The 19866-nt window shown below is 41.0% G+C and overlaps 2 protein-coding genes across 3 annotated transcripts in view; one reads left to right on the plus strand and one right to left on the minus strand.

The window, feature by feature from the left end:
• Positions 1-19866, minus strand: part of LOC472247 (eyes shut homolog) — a 559821-nt gene that overhangs the window by 61657 nt on the left and 478298 nt on the right. The gene's annotated exons all lie outside the window — the stretch shown is intronic.
• LOC129144280 (zinc finger CCCH domain-containing protein 11C-like) lies at positions 5499-10839 on the plus strand. 2 transcript variants are annotated; one of them, XM_054685969.1, is made up of 2 exons: positions 5499-5913; positions 6300-10839. In XM_054685969.1, the coding sequence occupies exon 2, from the start codon at positions 6505-6507 to the stop codon at positions 8728-8730; it is 2226 nt and encodes a 741-aa protein (XP_054541944.1). In that variant the 5' UTR covers positions 5499-5913; positions 6300-6504; the 3' UTR covers positions 8731-10839. The 2 variants fall into 2 exon arrangements, with proteins under 2 accessions (XP_054541944.1, XP_054541943.1); XM_054685968.2 differs by having other exon boundaries at positions 5514-5612; positions 5980-10839.

Below are 19866 nucleotides of genomic sequence, written 5' to 3' on the forward strand. Positions count from 1 at the left end.
TCTGTGGCTTGTTTTTGTAGTCTCTAAATGGTGTTTGTGTTGAAAAGAAGTTTTTAATTTTAACATCCAATGTATCCATCTTTTCTTATGAACAGTCATTTTTGGTCCCAATTTATCAAATCCTTACCTGTCCTAAAGTCTTGAAGGTATTATCTGCCTTATAGTCTTAGATTATCTTCTAATTGCTTTATTATTTTCTCTTTCACACTTTTCACAGTTAAATCTACAATCACCCAGAATGGATTTTCATGTGTGGTGGGTGGTAAGGGTCATTTCTTTTTTAAATCGTCAACTTTTTTAAAAAATTATTTTTATACTTTAAGTTCTGGGATGTATGTGTAGAACATACAGGTTTGTTACATAGGTATACAAGTGCCACGGTGGTTTGCTGCACCCATCAACCCATCATCCACATTAGGTATTTCTCCTGATGCTATCCCTCCCCTAGCCCCTCTCCCCCTGGCAGGCCCCAGTGTGTGATGTTCCCCTCCCTGTGTCATGTGTTCTCATTGTTCAACTCCCACTTATGAGTGAGAACGTGCAGTGTTTGGTTTTCCGTTCCTGTATTAGTCTGCTAAGAATGATGGTTTCCAGCTTCATCCACGTCCCTGCAAAGGACACGAACTCATCCTTCGTTGTGGCTGCATAGTATTCCAAGTTGCATATGTGCCACATTTTCTTTATCCAGTCTATCACCGATGGGCACTTGGGTTGGTTCCAAGTCTTTGCTATTGTGAACAGTGCTGCAATAAACATACATGTGCATGTGTCTTGAATTGACCCAGCATCATTTGTTGAAAAGACTATATTCTGTGTGGATTTCAATTTGAAAATTTTATATAATAAATATTGTATCTATATTTATAACTATGATTTCTCTTTATGTTTGTAAGGCTTAGCAATTAGGATATGCTATCAATTTATCATTTTAAGGCTGATTTTGTCTTTTTTTAAATGTCAAAGTATTTATTTTACCTCAATTGTTGGAAGAACTCATTGGTTGGAGCAGCTAAACCTAGATCTTTGTGGAGAGATAATGGAAAAAATCTGTAATAGGTGTTTGATTTTCTACTTAAATCTATTCACTGATTACTAATTTGCTCAGTTTATTTTCTGGAGTCAATTTTTAGTCATTTATATTTCTCCAGAAAATTATACATTTAAAGGCATGTTTTATTTTTACTAATATAAAGCTACATTTAATATTCTGTTAAATGTGTGAACAATTCTTGTAAATACTGTTTTTCATTTGTAGTTTTGGTATGATTTTTGTTTTCCTATTGTTACGGTCTGTATATTTTATAAAATGAATGTCTTTGATTCTGTTATCTACTGCTGTGAAACAAATTACTCCAACACTTAGTGGCTTAAAACAACAAACATTTAGTATCTCATGCAATTTCTGAGGCAAGGAAATCTAGGGGCAGCTTGGCTGGTTCAACATCTCTCACAAAGTCACAGTCAAGCTTTTCTTCCTGGGCTGCCATTGTCTCAAGGCTTGGCTGGGGCTGGAGAATCCACTGCTAAGCTCACTCACTTGGATACCGACAGAGCTCGATTCCTTGCTAGCTCTTGGCTGGAGGCTACATTTTCTTTCTTTCTTTCTTTGAGACAGAGTCTCCCTCTGTTGCCCAGGCTGGAGGGCAGTGGTGCGATCTCGGCTCACCGCAACCTCCTCCTCCGGGGTTCAAGCAATTCTCCTGCCTCAGCCTCCCGAGTAGCTGGGATGACAGGCGCCCGCCACCACGCCCAGCTAATTGTTTCTATTTTCAGTAGAGACGGGATTTCACCATGTTAGCCAGGATGGTCTTGATTTCCTGACCTCATGATCCGCCCACCTCGGCCTCCCAAAGTGCTGGGATTACATGCGTGAGCCACCGCGCCCGGCTGGAGGCTCCATTTTTTTTTTTTTTTTTTTTTACCGTGCAGTCCTCTCCATAGAACTGTTCACAATATGGCAACTTGCTTTTCACTCCTTTCCCCTTCTCACTCCTCTTTTCCAGCAATAGATCAGAGAGAGAGAGAGACAAAGACACAAAGAGACAGAGAGAACAAGAGAGCTCAACGTGGAAATTATACTCTTTCAAAGTCTAATCTTAGAAATGACTTACCATCACTTCCACATCTGCTATTGTTCAAACAGACTAACCCTGGTATAGTGCGTGTGGGAGGAGACTTCACAAGAGTGTGGGTACTCGGAGGCAGGCAGGGTCATTGAGGGTCATCTTGGAGGCTGGTCACCACTGATCCTGGTTATATACATATTTTATATATATATTATATATATTTTATATATTATATGTATTACATATATTTTGTATATATAATTTATATGTAATATAATATATATAAAAGATATATAATTTATATATATAATATATATGTATTTTTTAAGACAGAGTCTCATTCCATCACCCAGGCTGGAGTGCAGGGGCACGATCTTGGCTCATTGCAGCCTCCGCCTCCTGGGTTCAAGCGATTCTCCTTCCTTAGCCACTGAAGTAGCTGGGACAACAGGCATGTGCCACCATGCCTGGCTATTTTTTGAATCTTTAGTAGAGATGGGGTTTCACCATGTTGGCCAGGCTGGTCTCAAACTCCTGAGCTCAAGGGATCCACCCGCCTTGGCCTGCGAAAGTGCTGGGATTACCGTCGTGAGCCACTGCGCCCAGCCTGGTAATAGTTTTGTTGTGAATTCTATTTTTTTCTGATATTAATATTATTTCCTACTTTTGATTTGTGTATTTACATATATATATGTTTACATGATTTTTATCTTTATATTTTTAAACTTTTAAAATGTCACTATTTGGCTGGGTGTGGTGTCTCAGGCCTGTAATCCCAGCACTTTGAGAGGCCAAGGCAGGTGGATCACTTGAGGTCAGGAGTTCGAGACCAAACTGGCCAACATGGCAAAACCCCGTCTCTACTAAAAATGCAAAAAAACAAAAAAAAAAAACAAAAAAAAAAACCAAAAAACAATTAGGGCAACGTGGCACATGCCTGTAATCCCAGCTACTTGGGAGGCGGAGGCAGGAGAATCTCTTTAACCCAGGAAGCGGAGGTTGTGGTGAGCCAAGATCACATCACCACACTCCAGCCTGGGCAACAGAGTGAGTCTCCATCTCAAAATATATATATATATATATATATTTTTTTTTTAATTAAAATGCCACTCTATTTTAGCAAATCATGGGTTTTGTTCATTGAATCTGAAAGTCTTCAGTTTTCCATAGAAGATCCGAAAACATTTAAATGTACTGTCCTGATACTTGGCCTTACTTCTTATTCCTCTTATTTTCAAAAACATTGTTGAATTATATTTGTGTCTTTATTAAGATGATGTCCAAACAGGAGTTTAAAATTTCTTCTGTATAATCATGGAACATTCTCTGAACTGGCACATTGTAGACACTCAATAAGTATTTGTTGAATCAGTGATACAGATAGATGGATGGTTGGTTGAAAGAGGAATGATGCCGCTTTGCTAGGGGAGGTGAGTGTAGGACTCCCTCCCTCAAAGTAGTCTGTTAAACAGGGAAGTGGCTGCTTGGTTATCTGAACAAGTATTCACTCCATATTTTGAGCTAGACATAATCATTGAAAGAGAGCTAGAATGCCTTCCTATTGACTTCCTGGCCTGCTGGGAATTTTTGCTTCCTTCTCCCCCAGCCATCCAATTTTTCAAGAAAAATTTTGTTTGCCAGCTTATTTCCCCAACTCCCCTACTCTTTTGCCTTTCCTACCCTCTAAAGAGAGTCTAGGTCTCACAGGTGATCTTTTGTAGCTCTGTGATGCCTAATAATAGAACAGAAAAGGAGATGGGGAAGAACTGACAGAAAGACTAAAGAAAGGAATTAACTAGCGAGTGTAAGTGGAGCTGCCTAAGGATGCAATGCAGGGGAAAAACACACACACACACACACACACACACACACAAAATGGATGGGGACTACATGCTGAAGGGACTCAAGTCAAGAGGGAGAATTTGGGCTGCGAGTCAGCCAATGAGAGATTCCAAAAGGAATAGAAAGTGCTGAGAAGACAAAAGCACATGTAGCCTGATAAGGGCATGGTGACCAGGAGCTCAGGTCCCTCAGAAATGAGTGTCTAGTTCATGCCATCAGGTAAGCTACTAAGACTAGCAGAGCTGCAGCCTGATATAGGAGGAATCCAGACGGATAATGGAGGAAGGAGATGATGAGTATCAGTTGCAGCCCTGGGACTGGTGCAGAAGCAGGGGTGGAGTTCCTCCTATTAACTTCCCCTATTGTAGATTTCACTGGGAAGAGATGCCTCTTGGTACAGTGGAGGAACTGCTCCTTGAATGTATTCAAGTGGCACATTTGGCTCCTTGAAGTGGATCCAAGTGGCACATGGGATAGATGGTGGTAGAAACAGAGATGTGCATCTCAGAAGGACATGTTGTCCTTCTGCCAGTTATAATTCTGCCAGTAGATAGCCTCTAGGGCTCAGCCCCTTCAGGGATTCTTTTAGCTGCAGAGGTGCAGCTTAAACAGGTGGCCTTAAGGTGGCCCTTAACAAGTGGCCTTAAACAGGTGGCCTGAAAAAGGTGGCTTTAGCTAAGGCCACCACCCCCATCCCCTCAAAGGTTGGCATGCAGTGACTGATGGAGGGCCATGTTCACCCTAAGTGAGGCAACTCCAGCAGGCACCTACAGCTTCCTGTGGAGTTGGCTAAGGCAATCAGGTCTGCATCACAACCTGACTTCTCCCTCTGCTCAATTGTTTTCCCCTTCTTTTCACAGCTGTTGGTCCCAAGGGATACCCTAGAAATATACTAAACGCTAAACATTGTTTCAGGTCTGCTGTTGGACAACTCAACCCATGGCAGTGCTCTGTAAGACTACGGAGATTTTGTGGGATTAAAACTAGTAGAGGGTATGAAAGCGTTTTTTTTTTTTTTTTTTTTTTTTTTGGCAGATGCAGTATTCTGAGAAATGGATTAACATGATTTAAAATGGTGGCCAAGAAATATGATTCTTCTTATTTCATTGGAAGGCCTGGAAGTGTAAGAGGCTAAAATATAAAAATCTGTTTGTATTGACTTATTTTTCTCCTGTTATGGCTTGTACTTTGCTGATCCTTTGCATTTTAAATAATTTTTGTTAGGATGTTAGACATTGTAAATATTTTATTGAAAGTCTAGATTTGGGGCTGGGCGTGGTAACTCATGCCTGTAATCCCAGCACTTTGGGAGGCGGAGGCGGGCAGATCACGAGGTCAGGAGATGGAGACCATCCTGGCTAACACGGTGAAACCCCGTCTCTACCAAAGATATAAGAAATTAGATCTTAGGCATCGCGTCATAGAGGAACTACGTCTTCCAGAACCCTCGCGCCCTGCGTCGTGCTGGCACTTTTACCGGCCGGGCCTTAGAGCGGAGCCTGTAGCCGGGCGCCATCTTTGACGCTGGCAGTCTTGATTTTCTGCGAGTGCTGCTGCTGCTGGGAGGACGACGGACGGCAGCGGCCAAGCAAGAAGAAAGACGTAGCAGCAAGCGGGAGTCGGGGATAGTGTCATCGGTTCGGGTCCCACGACTTTGGAGCTTGTCTCAAACTCCACATACAGAAAGCCACCGACCTTATTCCGGTATCCTACACCCATTCCCCACCCTCATTACACTCCCACCCCTGGCCCTCAGCGTGGGAGTCAAGAGCAACAGGGACACTTCCGTACTCCTTGTAGGATTGGTGAAACCGTAATGAAGAACACCCCTAAACTCCCATAATCGGTGCGGATTCCTGTGGGGAAGGCCTATAGTGTTGACATCTTCCAGGCCTTGGTTCTGGACCTTGAGAAGGAGGCTGTGGAACTAGAGATAGCGATGCTTTTTAGGATTTGGGGATATTCCCTGCCCAAAAAATTCCTGGAAAATTGACTAGTATTAAGTGTGAAGAAATCTTGAAGACCAGAAATTGGATCTTACTGAAAAACTGATGTTTTTTTTGTTTTTCAGATTATATTGTTCAGCTATGGAAGATGGATTTTTTTTCATGATCCTTTGACTCTCAAGTTCATCTTTAAATGAACTCTTTTTTTTGTTTTTTTTGTTTTGTTTTGTTTTGCTTTGTTTTTGAGGAGATAACTAACCCTAGCTGTCTCCAGTCTGACAAAGGTTATTTGAATGGACTTAATCTCCCAGTAGTTGGGAGATGTTTTAAAAACACATGCTGTGTTTGAATTGTGGCTGAGAGGTTTTCTTGGCAATGTGAGGAGGAAAATTTTTTCTGCCTCATTATTATTAATTCATGGATTGAGTGTTGGTTCGACCTACAGGCGTAATAGATTGGAACTCAGTGAAGACACAGACGTTCCTGTTGAGAGCAACCAGCTAATGATTACAGTTTAAAGACAATTTCTGTGATCAAGTTGTCATTTGGAAGATTAAACCCATTTCACGAGGACTTGGAGCCTTGTCCTTGCTTTGAGGAAGCAGTGGCTTGTTTCAAGAAGCCACTTCTGATCTAAGAATCTACCCAGCATGCCTAATCAAGGAGAAGACTGCTATTTTTTTTTCTATTCTACATGTACCAAAGGTGACAGCTGCCCATTCCGTCACTGTGAAGCTGCACTAGGAAATGAAATTGTTTGCACATTATGGCGAGAAGGGCGCTGTTTTCGACGGGTGTGCAGGTTTCGGCACATGGAGATTGATAAAAAACGCAGTGAAATTCCTTGTTATTGGGAAAATCAGCCAACAGGATGTCAAAAATTAAACTGCGCTTTCCATCACAATAGAGGACGATATGTTGATGGCCTTTTCCTACCTCCGAGCACAACTGTGCCTGAGTCACCAGAAGAGGAAGTGAAGGCTAGCCAACTTTCAGTTCAGCAGAACAAATTGTCTGTCCAGTCCAATCCTTCCCCTCAGCTGCGGAGCGTTATGAAAGTAGAAAGTTCCGAAAATGTTCCTAGCCCCAAGCATCCACCAGTTGTAATTAATGCTGCAGATGATGATGAAGATGATGATGATCAGTTTCCTGATGAAGCCAAAACACCTACCCTGCAACCAACTCCTGAAGTTCACAATGGATTACGAGTGACTTCTGTCCGGAAACCTGCAGTCAATATAAAGCAAGGTGAATGTTTGCATTTTGGAATAAAAACTCTTGAGGAAATTAAGTCAGAGAAAATGAAGGAAAAATCTAAGAAGCAAGGTGAGGGTTCTTCAGGAGTTTCCAGTCTTTTGCTCCACCCTGAGCCTGTTCCAGGTCCTGAAAAAGAAAATGTCAGGACTGTGGTGAAGACAGTAACTCTCTCCACCAAACAAGGAGAAGAACCCTTGGTTAGATTGGGTCTTACTGAGAGACTGGGGAAACGAAAATTTTCGGCAGGCGCTGACAGTGATCCTCCATTAAAGCGTAGCCTGGCACAGAGGCTAGGGAAGAAAGTTGAAGCTCCGGAAACTAACACTGACGAAACACCAAAGACAGCTCAAGTTTCCAAGTCTCTTAAGGAGCGATTAGGCATGTCAGCTGATCCAAATAATGAGGACGCAACAGATAAAGTTAATAAAGTTGGTGAGATCCATGTGAAGACATTAGAAGAAATACTTCTTGAAAGAGCCAGTCAGAAACATGGGGAATCGCAAACTAAACTCAAGACAGAAGGACCTTCAAAAACTGATGATTCTACTTCAGGAGCAAGAAGCTCCTCCACTCTCCGTATCAAAACCTTCTCTGAGGTCCTGGCTGAAGAAGAACATAGGCAGCAGGAAGCAGAGAGACAAAAAAGCAAAAAGGATACAACTTGCATGAAGCTGAAGACTGATAGTGAAATTAAAAAAACAGTAGTTTTGCCACCCATTGTTGCCAGCAAAGGACAATCAGAGGAGCCTGCAGGTAAAACAAAGTCCATGCAGGAGGTGCACATGAAGACGCTGGAAGAAATTAAACTGGAGAAGGCACGGAGGGTGCAGCAGAGCTCTGAGAGCAGCACCAGCTCCCCGTCTCAACATGAGGCCACTCCGGGGGCAAGGTTGCTGCTGCGAGTCACGCAAAGAACATGGAGGAAAGAAGAGAAGATACTTCAGGAAGGAAATGAAGTTGATTTTCAGAGCCGTATTAGAATGGAAGCTACAGAGGCTTCAGTTGAGACCACAGGAGTTGACATCAGTAAAATTCAAGTCAAGAGATGTGCGACCATGAGAGAGATGCGCATGCGGAAACAGCAGGAGAGGGAAAAATCAGTCTGGACACCTCTTCGGGGAGATGTAGCCTCTTGCAATACCCGAGTGGCAGAGAAACCAGTGCTCACTGCTGTGCCAGGAATCACATGGCACCTGACCAAGCAGCTTCCCACAAAGTCATCCCAGAAGGTGGAGGTAGAAACCTCAGGGATTGCAGACTCATTATTGAATGTGAAATGGGCAGCACAGACCTTGGAAAAAAGGGGTGAAGCTAAACCCAAAGTGAACGTGAAGCAATCTGTGGTTAAAGTTGTGTCATCCCCCAAATTGGCCCCAAAACGTAAGGCAGTGGAGATGCACCTTGCTGTCACTGCCGCTGTGAAGCCACTCAGCTCCAGCAGCGTCCTACAGGAACCCCCAGCCAAAAAGGCAGCTGTGGATGCTGTTGTCCTGCTTGTCTCTGAGGACAAATCAGTCACTGTGCCTGAAGCAGAAAATCCTAGAGACAGTCTTTTTTTCTTTTTCTTTTTCTTTTTCTTTTCTTTCTTTCTTTTTTTTTTAATATACTGTAAGTTTTAGGGTACACGTGCACATTGTGCAGGTTAGTTACATCTGTATACATGTGCCATGCTGGTGCGCTGCACCCACTAACTCGTCATCTAGCAGTAGGTATATCTCCCAGTGCTATCCCTCCCCCCTCCCCCCACCCCACCACAGTCCCCAGAGTGTGATATTCCCCTTCCTGTGTCCATGGGATCGCATTGCTCAATTCCCACCTATGAGTGAGAATATGCGGTGTTTGGTTAGAGACAGTCTTGTGCTGCCTCCAACCCAGTCCTCTTCAGATTCCTCACCCCCGGAGGCGTCTGGCCCTTCCTCATCCCAAATGAGCATGAAAACTCGCCGACTCAGCTCTGCCTCAACAGGAAAGCCCCCACTCTCTGTGGAGGATGATTTTGAGAAACTAACGTGGGAGATTTCAGGAGGCAAATGGGAAGCTGAGGTTGACCTGGATCCTGGGAAAGATGAAGATGACCTTCCGCTTGAGCTATGAGAAATGATTGATAGCTGAAGGTGGTAGTGAGGACACTTTAAAAAAAAAACCGCCAAAAAACTGGACTTAGTTTCATCTATTGTAACATTTACCTGAGACGATCATTTCTTTAGTCTAGAATTTGCCCCAAATCAGAAGTATACCTCTGAATTATCTGTATGTGTCCTGGATTCCTTGGGGTCAGATTTTTAAAGTTACTTTATAACCATTTTGTCCATTTGATGCCATTGTTTATCATCTTTTGAGAAAAAAGTTCTGTCATACCCTTCTCTCCACAAAAAAGAGACTGAGAGGGAGATCAAGTGAAAGGGTGCAAGCAAACTTAGTGACTCCTTGAGGTGTTTGTCAGTTTTGGCTTTTTTCTCCTTTGTTGTATTCTTTATGTATTGTCTTGATGTACTTAATATTACCTGAGTTTGAAATGGATGAAGACAGCTGCTACCATTAAGGACCAAATTTTATGCTACCACTAAACAAAAATACCCACTCAGTCTGTGTTAAATTGTATGTCTTTGTAAAGGTATTTAGAGATTCAACTAAGCTTTAAAGAGGGCTGAGCAGCTCAGGAAGCCTGTAATGTGGGCATAACTCTTTGGACCTGATCTTGATGCTTCTGCTGCTCTGTTGGCCTCTGAAGAGCAATATCTAATTTATTATTACTGTAATTTTTTAAAAGGCTTTAAAGTGCCTCAGGGGTCCCCTGAAACTAATTTTCTATTTCTGGGATTCCCTGGATTCATTATATGAGATGGTGACATGATTAGAGGAATTCTTTTTTCGTATGAAAATTGTCCCTTTTCTTCTTCAGTACTTGCCTCCTTGCTGGCATTGAATTAACACAGGGACAAAATTTGGTTAATTTTTTATTTCTAATTCTCCCAACAAACCCCTGTTGCCCAGTATTTATGTGGTGGCCTTTAACCACCTGAGGGAAAAAATGAGCTTATTCAAGCTGCCAATATTTATCTATGGGCTGTAGCAGTACACCGAATTGTACTGTGCCAGGGATATTGAGATGCTCTGGGGGTGTATTGTATACCTGCCAGTTTTCTTCATTTCTGAATTGAGTTTTCTTTTCTTGATGTTGGTTTCCTTCATATCACCTCAAGGTTTAGATTTGTGAAGGAATAAGCATGACGGAAATAATAGTCTTGAAAGGAGATATGTTGTATATAATCAGAAGGAAGAGGAAGGAAGGATTTACCCATTTTGATATTTTGCTGTAGGTGGCCAGTTTTGTTTCTCATAGGGAAATCTGACCCACCTGTCATGTTGGCTCCTAAGGAACTGCTGTTGTAAGCGGCTCATCAAGAGTTGAACTTCACGTAGCCTTGTTGGGAATATGGAAAAGGAAGAAAGCCACAGGACTGCCCATTCAGTCTTGTTAAGATTGGGATGATTCTGCACAAGCAAAAATGACTTGAAATTTATGTATCGACACACCTCTAGCAATCCATCTTCAGCTGACTGAATGTTGTATGATAGCCCTTCTCCAAAGCAGGGGTAGAATGTTCAGGTTTCACCACGGATTTTCTACTTATTTCGCTTTTGGAATCAGCTTACAGATTCCAGGTCCCTTTTGTATATATTCTTTATTCTTTTGCTTTTTTAAAAAATAAACTTGTATTAGTCAATGTTTCGTGTTCCGCATTATTTGAACCATTTGCCCTTACAGAAAGAGAAATACTTGTTTGTGTTTTAAATACAAGCGATGTAGGAAAAAAAAAAAAAAAAGAAAGAAAGAAAGAAATTAGCCAGGCGTGGTGGTGGGTGCCTGTAGTCCCAGCTACTTGGGAGGCTGAGGCAGGAGAATGCCGTGAACCTGGGAGGCGGAGGTTGCAGTGAGCTGAGATCGTGCCACTGCACTCCAGCCTGGGCAGCAGAGCAAGAGTCCGTCTCAAAAAAAAAAAAAAAAAAAAAGAAAGTCTAGATTTTGTAGTCTTCCTCTGGAAAGCCGAATTTTGTTTTGCCAGGGAGTTCAGTTACTTACCATTCAACCTGATCCTTTTTAAGCGTATTTTTAAGTTTGGGAGTATGCGTCTAGAGTAAGTTTTTCTTTAGGGCTAATTTAATTATCCTTTTGAAGCACGCCTCTTCAGGAGGCTCGAGGAAATATTCAGGGTGGTCAGCAATGCCTCCATTCTGGCTGGCTGCAACTCAACCCCCAGCTCACAAATCCCAGTAGCTGTTTTTGCCTGGCCTCATAGAGTTTCATTTCATGCATATGTAGCCTAATATTCAATGAAGGACTCAGGATAGCTGCCTGTATAGATTTCTGGAGTTCTTTCTCTCTGTGCCTCACATTTCAGCTCTTTTAGCTCCTTTAACTCTGATCTCTGTCTATTAAATTCAGTAAGTTGGATCTGCCTTGTCATGGTTCCTCCTCTCTTACTGCAGTCTTGGAAGTGCCTACATCCAGAAAGCCATGTTGGTTATAGGGCTTACCTCATTTCTTTTCCTGTTCTGAAGACTCACACTTCTGTGCTGTGTCTGTTTTCTAACGTCTGAAAACAGCTGTCTCATGTATTTTGTCCAATTTCCTAGCTGTTTACATCAGAGAGACAGATTTGGTACCAGTTATTCTATCACATTGAGAAGTGACAGTCCCTAAACTTGCTCTAAACATGTTTAGATTTAATGTGAACAACTAATGTTTCCATTTTCAGTTTCTCTTAGCAGTTTTCACGAGCTTCAATCCGTTAATTCTCAAATACATCCATAAATCACTTGGAATATCTTAATGCATTGTATGAAAGATAATTCCTCCTCTGTACCCATCATCAGCACTCTTCCTTTAAATTGTGGGATATGTTTTTCTGAGACTGTGGCTTTAGCGTGTACGAGAAAAATTCAGTTGTTATCCCCTCATTTTGGGGAGTAAAAATCATAAGAACGAGGAGCATTATAGTATCTAATCTTGTCAAGCAAAAACCTAGGTAACTTTGGAAGTTTTCTTCTCTCTCCCCCACTCTCCCACTTCTATGTGTGTATAAGTGTGTTTACTGAATAAAGAGCCTTTTATTTTTATTTATTTATTTATTTATTCGAGATGATGTCTCACTGTCATCCAGGCTGGAGTGCAGTGGTGTGATCTCAGCTCACTGCAGCCTCCACCTCCCGGGTTCAAGCGATTCTTCTGCCTCAGCCTCCCTAGCAGTTGGGACAGACTACAGGCACATCCCACCACGCCCAGCTAATTTTTTGTATTTTTATTAGAGACAGGGTTTCACTTGTTGGCCAGGCTGGTCTTGAACTCCTGACCTCAGGTGATCCACCTGCCTTGGCCTCCCAAAGTGCTAGAATTACAGGCGTGAGCCACTGCCTCAGGCTGAATAAAGAGCCTTTTAGATAATGTCTTGCCTGACAAGTTTAAAACAACTTTCTTACCAGATATGCCATAATAAAAATCTCCAAGAAATTTTCCTTAGGCTACATCTCAATGGGCCATTTAATACTATATCAATAAACTTTATTACATAATAAGATCTTGGTGTTTATCAGAAAGGGATTTGAGCCAGGGTGTTTTAAGTTGATTAGTATCTTGAGTGAGAAAGATCTCTGTTTTCATTAGCCTTCTCAGAAAAAATTCCCCCTATTTATCAGGAATGCAAATGTTTCAGATTGAAGTGGGTACCCAGACATAGCTCAACATTGCACAAACAGGTGCCAAGGGGAATCTGTTTCCTTTTCTATCTAACTCCAACTCCTTTGAATTTTTTTGACAGGTACTTAGAAAAACTGGGATTGACAAAGTGATACAGTTTGAGTTATATGTTGCCATAGAAAGAGGCAAGTTGGCAAATATTTTGGTAAATCATTTCAAGATAGCTTTGAGGAGGTCCTCAAAGCTTAGTATTATACATAGAGCAAGAGGATTATATGAAGTATGAAGAGAAAATTTCTTCTGATTTTCTAAGGAAGATATTGTTTAAGATCCAAGACTAGAAAACCAGGTGAATAATGTAATAGTAGTCCTTGGGCGAATCAAACCTTTTGGTGTGTTAAGTTTAAATTCTCAGGAGGATCGGGAAATCCATGGAACCAGATGGCTCCTAATTGTTTACAAGGAGAAAAAGGTCATGCAGAGGTTGAGAATTGCATGGTATTAAAACCTATAGGGTTAAAAAAATTAGAAAAAAACTAGTGTGGAGTTTGGAGTATTTCAACTGGTAATCAAATACAGAATGTTATGAGATAGCTGATGAGATATTCTTTCGCTAGATTTCCTCAAATAAATAAAGGCTGTTGATGGTTCCATCAAGACGGTTTTGCGTGTAGGGAAATAATTAGCATGTGTTTTATTTCCGTTAACATATGTTCGTAATTGCACCCATACACTTCCTTAGAAGGGGAAAGTTTGCAGGCCTCTGAAATGACCATTGTACTTCCATAGCAGAATTCAAAACCAACACTATAGAAAGCATCTATAGCTGCCTTAAAGAAAAAAATTGGTGAATCAGCCAAGGGTGACGGGAAACATGGGGCCTGGTAGACTTGTCATATCTTGTTACAAATGTTCTCAAAAAAGCATTATTCATGTGCCTCTGGTTCCTACGACTAGATATCAGATATCACCAAGTCTCTGTCACTGAGGAGCTTATAGCTTAAAAGGGGGACTTTTAAATAAGTAAGCACACTAGTAGACATTAATCAGCTCACCAACCCCAAAATATTGGAGCATTAGGAAGAACTGAATTCGAATCTTTGCTCTGGTACTTAAAGTGTGATTATGGGAATGTGTTTTAATTTTAATGAACATCAGTTCCCATCTCAGTTAATAGCAACCAAGCTTCCCGGTAAAAATTCTATGGTTATCCTTTATGTATCTTTCCCCTTGCCTCTTACTGCCAATTTAGCAGCACGTCCAATTGATCCTACTTTCAAACAGACGTGACTACTTCTCTCCCTTTCACAGTGACATCCAAGGCCTCAACATCTATTGCCTAGACAATTGGCCTCCAGTCTACTTCTACTTTTGTCTTCCTCCCCTTGATCCCTGTTCAATTTTTCTTGGTTGAATAGCCATATTGATCCTTTCAGGATGCATTGGATCACAATACTATCTTGCTCTAACCCCTTCAGGTCCCTCCCATTGCACTGGACTATACAAACTCTTGGCTGGGCATGGTGGCTCATGCCTGTGATCCCAGCACTTGGAGAGGCCAAGGTAGACAGATCACTTGAGGTCAGGAGTTTGAGACCAGGCTGGCCAACATGGTGAAACCTCAACTCTACTAAAAATACAAAAATTAGTCAGGCAAGGTGGCATGTGCCTGTAATCCCAGCTACTCGGGAGGCTGAGGCAGGAGAATTGCTTGAACCCAGGAGGCAGAGGTTGCAGTGAGCCGAGATCATGACACTGCACTCCAGCCTGGGTGATGGAGTGAGACTCTGTCTAAATCTATCTATCTATCTATCTATCTATCTATCTATCTATCTATCTATCTATCTATAGATATATCTGGGATTAGTGGTGACCAGCTTCCAAGATGACCCTCAATGATCCTGCCTGCCTCCGAGTACCCACACTCTTGTGAAGTTCCCTCCCTCACACACTATGCCAGGGTTAGTCTGTTTGACTAACCCTGGTTAGTCAAAAACAAAAACAAGGAAATAAAAAAACCCAAACTCTTCAGTATGCCCTTCAAGGCTCCACGTGACCTTGCCGTGTCTACCTCTTCTGCCTCATCTGAACCTTAGCTCTTTCCACACCCTTCTCATTCTGCTACAGTCATCTAGTTCTTACTGTTCTATGAGCAGCTCATTTGCTAAGCTCATTTCTTCTCCAAGGAGTGGCTCCATTTCTCGAGCGATTCCCATTTCCACTGGCTGGTTTATCATTATCATATAAGCTCCATGTCTAACTCAAGTGTTACCACTTCAAATGGGTTTTCACCATCCTAGCTAAAATAGCAGCCACTGTCTCTCTTGCTCTGTTTTATATCTTCATGGCAATATTGCCAACTGAAATTTTATTATTATTATTTTAAAATATTATTTATTTCTTACTAGAAGGTTAGTTCTGTAATGACCAACTTTTCCTGTCGTGTTCACTATTGTTTTCCAAGCGCATAATCGATACCCATTAAATATCTGTCAAATGAATACATAATTTTTAATGGGGATGACAAATAAAATATTATTTTTTGAGGAGGGAATAAAAGAACATACGTATATCTATAAATACTACGCTTGATCTTCGCCAAAAGGCCGAGAAGCGATACGTATATCTATAAATACTTAAAAAGTATGAAGTACTACAATATTAATATTCATAGATATATAACTAAAAGGGTTGGATGGTAAACAAAGTACTTGGACATGTTTCTGGTAAGTTTCTCTATGAGCTGGGACATAAGTTTTACATTTAATCCTATTTTCTATGTCAAAGGAGGATAAGTGAGTTTTACCCATTGAACAAATAGACCCATTACTCATATTTCACAATTAGCTGCTTTATGCATATTTGACCAATGTTGCACTTTAAGCAATTACAGATAACACTTAGTCCTGGACTTACAGATGGTTTGACTTATGGATGGGGAACGCAGTAGAATATTGTGTTCCCAATAACGCTGCCTATTTACAAAAGCAGCGTTTCCATCCTTTTCATTAGTTAAAAGTGAATAGTTTTTACTAATTAAATTAATATTTAATATTTAATTTGTGTCAATTAAATATGCACGAATTCTGCACAACCCTCAGCCCCCTTTTGCAGATTCTGATATGACAGTTGAGTATTATTATATGAGTAATGATAACTGTCAGGGCCAATGTTGGAAGCAACCATGTGACCTACTAATACAATATTTATCCTCTGTCCCTTTGATTTTCTGTTTAGTAGGCTCTCCAAATTATCACTCATTATGTATCCCAAAGCAGAAATCAGTGTAGGTAGCATTACTAAACTTAGCGAATAAAAATATGGGATGCCAAGTTAAATGTGAATTTCAGAAAAATGAGTGCTTTTCTGGTATAAGTATGTCCTATGCATAAGTATGTAGGGGTACAGTTTTGCTAAAAATTATTTATTGTATATTTGAAATTTATATTTAGCTGGATATCATGTATTTTATCTGGTAAACATATATATAGGATATAGCCAGTGACATAATTCCTGATGCCATCACTGGTCCTTTGGCTCAGACCACAGTATTTCTAATATCAGCGGAGCACAGCTAGATTGTTCAACTGTTGCATCTGTTAAGGTGGTTAGAAGATGGTATTTCATGGAACAAGAATATTTACTATGCCTTCCTTTATCTAAGTGCCTTTAATATGTTTCCTTTTACTTGAATAACTTTGAGTGAGAAATAGACATAAAGGAGAGTTTTCCTATGATGCCTGACTAACTCTGAATACTTCCTGGCACTTGTAAGATAAACTTGGTCATGATAAATTAAGCGATCAGTTATTGCTCCCAAGGTTTCTGTCATCTGGGTTTAGGGTCAGAGGTGGATTTTCTGTGAAGTTAGGAAAACTATAGCTTTAGGGCCGTCACTCGCATAGGTCACTTCCATGGCCCCGTGCCTAATTTTGCATTCTTTTTCTTAGATACAAAACAAAGAGACCTCCCACACTCTATAAGTGCCATGAAAACCTGCATTCTATCCCCTCATCCCCCACCCATGTCTAGGGATAAACAGTCTAGCATGCTAGCTCTAGATAATTGCTGCTTTGGATAATTTCCAGATAAAATGCCCAAATTGACAAGACAAATGTTTTACATGTAAACAAGTTGCACTTACTTATCTTAGGCCCCCAACAACCTGATTCATTTCAGCGATTGGCTTTTTCTTTTCTCTATGGTCACAGTTATCACAGTATGCTCTCGGGAACATGGGGGCAGAGCTTCAACGTTAAACAGGTCTTTCTGTTTTCCTTTCCACTGGGAGATACCTAGTTCAATGTTCCTGTAACCAGTTGGAATATATGCCAATCTCAAAGTTAAATTCTGGCTCTTTAGGAGGGAGCTTTCATCTGAAGACCTGGGATCTTCAGATTATCACTGCGTTGTCACTTCCCCTAATTTAACAGCTGCTTGTTTTGCTTTACTCCAGTCCTCAACCCCCAGATGAGGTAGTAGAGATTCCCTACTGTTTCGTGGAACACCAGCAACATGGACACAAAGGCAAACTCCAGCTTTCCTCACACCTCTTAAAGAGCATCTTGAACCCCACAAGTCTAGATGGCCCTGGCCTATTCCCTGGGGGATATTTTTTCCCCATAGGTAGGGCTGGTGAGATATTATGTTGGAGTCACCCGGGGCCTATTCTTGTACCTCTTCTGTCTTTCTTTGGGTACTTTCATTCACTTGGTAATCCCATCTTTTGTCATGGCTCTGAAAACCATCCAAATGTTGACAGCTCCCTAGTTTATATCTGGGAAATTATAGGAGGGTTTAGAGTAAAGAAGTGACCCCATACATGCGTGATTAACACATGCTTAAAGGATCAGCCCCGAATTCTCCCTTGACTCAAAACTTATTCAACTGTCTATCTGGGTGTCCTTTAGGCATCTCAGACATACTGTGATCACAGCTGAGCTCCTGATCTTGCCTCCAGATATGGTCTTTCTGCAGTTTTCCATAACTCGATAAATGACAACTTCATCTTCCCAGTGTTTCAGGCCAAAAATCTTGGAGTCATTTCTGACTCCTCTGTTATTCTCACGTTAGCTGTTCAAACTATCTAAATAACAGTCTACCTACTAAATACCCTTTGTCTCTACCTTCAGGGTATATCCAGAATCTGATCCCTTCTCAGTATCTTCACAGCAAACACCTGGCCCAGGCCACCTCATCTCCTACGTGGCCTTGTAATTGCCTCCTAACTGGTCTCCCTGCTTCTGTTTTCAGCCAGCTTTAGTCTGTACTCAATGTAGCAGTCAAAGCAGTCTTTTCAATACATAAGTCAGAGCATGTTAGTTATCCTCTGCTCAAAAGCCTCCAAGAGCTTCCCACATTAATAGGAATAAAAGCCCAAGTCCTATAATGGCCTGCGAGGTGGTATCTGATCAGACCCTCTGCAATGACTATTGTCCTTGTCTTCTCAAATTTTATCCACCACCCACTCCCCTCCAGCCTTGCTGACCTTGCTGTTTTTCACAGAAGCCAAACATTTCCCCACTTAGTGCCTTTCCATTGGCTGTTCCATCTGCCTGGATTGCTCTTCCTTCAGGTGTGTCTATCTGTGTGTGTGTGTGTATGTGCGTGTGTGTGTATACATGCTTACATGCTTCCTTACCTCCTTCAAGTACTTTCTCAAATGTTACCTTCTCAATGATCACCCCATTTAAAATCAAAACCCCCCCTCCACAATTGTTAATCCTTGTTTTGATTTTTCTCCATAGCATTCATTACTTCTAAGAGAGGTTTTTAAAAATTTTTTATTCTGTCTCTTCCAATTAAATATAAGCTCCATGAAATCGGGTTTTTATCTGTTTTCGTTCCTGCTCTATCATTCCTAGCACTCAGAATAGTGCCTGTCACAAGAAATGGAGGGCACTCAACATATATCCATTGAATGCATAAAACAGGATAAGAAAGTCTTAAACATTTGCTTAATGTGTCTTCATCAATCCTTAAAGGTTCAAAAGCACTCAACCCTCTTTCTCTTCTTTGGACTTCCCCTTATGGTATGTGTGTGTGTGTGTGTGTGTGTGTGTGTGTGTGTGTGTGTGTGTTTTCCAGCTAAAACCTAATATCCTTGAGTTACACCATTAAGAGAGCTGCAGCTAGCTCTTCAGAAATCTTGTATCTACTGAACTCCAAGAACATCATTTATTCAGTACCCAAGGATGGGACATAGCCAATGATGATGATGGGAACATTTTCAGGAAATGTGCTCACTCACATAGATTTTTGTTCATGGAATAAGTTTCTGAAGGTCTGTTTATCAGGGTAAAACTTCAGTCCTGTATCAACTTACAATCCCATACAGAAGGGTCACTGTTTACATTTCTCCAAAGCCTGGTCAAAAGTAACTTTGACTAATTTGATTAAATTGATTGATAACTCAAAGTAAATCATATCACCAAAACACTTCTCATTCCAATGCTTGATAGTTATGGAATTTGCTGAGACCACCCACTGAATACCCGTTCAAATGAATGGAATCTCACAGAGCACACATAATCATCTCTGACTTTTGTAGCCGTAGGGATACATTAATACCTGTGCCTCATACTTAACTGAAAATCACCAGTTGTCGGCTGAGTAGTTTACTGCATGTCAAATCTGAGGTCCAGTGTAATAGACTGTTTTACTACTTCTATTCAGAATTTTCTAATTCATAGACATTCTAATTTTATTTGTCTTTTTCTCTCAAATACCATGATAGGGTGAAAATTTGAGCTTTTGTATCTTAATGTTTATTGAACATTAAGATACATAGAGAATACTCTACTATACATAAATGCATACCACTCAATGAATTGTCCTTGGATGAACATTGCTGTAAAACTACTCAAGTTAAAAAATAATATTTCCAGTATCCAGAAGTCTTCTGATGTCTCCTCCCCATCACTACTCCCTTCTTCCTCCCCAATGTAACTGTTACGCTCATTCTAACACTGGAGTTCAGTTGTGTCTCTTTTCCAACTTTCTATAAATGAAATCATCTGTATAAATCTTGCATCTGGCTTCTTTTGCTCCATATTAT

This window comes from Pan troglodytes, chromosome 5 (genome assembly GCF_028858775.2).
Source record: "Pan troglodytes isolate AG18354 chromosome 5, NHGRI_mPanTro3-v2.0_pri, whole genome shotgun sequence".
NCBI classification, from domain to species: domain Eukaryota; kingdom Metazoa; phylum Chordata; class Mammalia; order Primates; family Hominidae; genus Pan; species Pan troglodytes.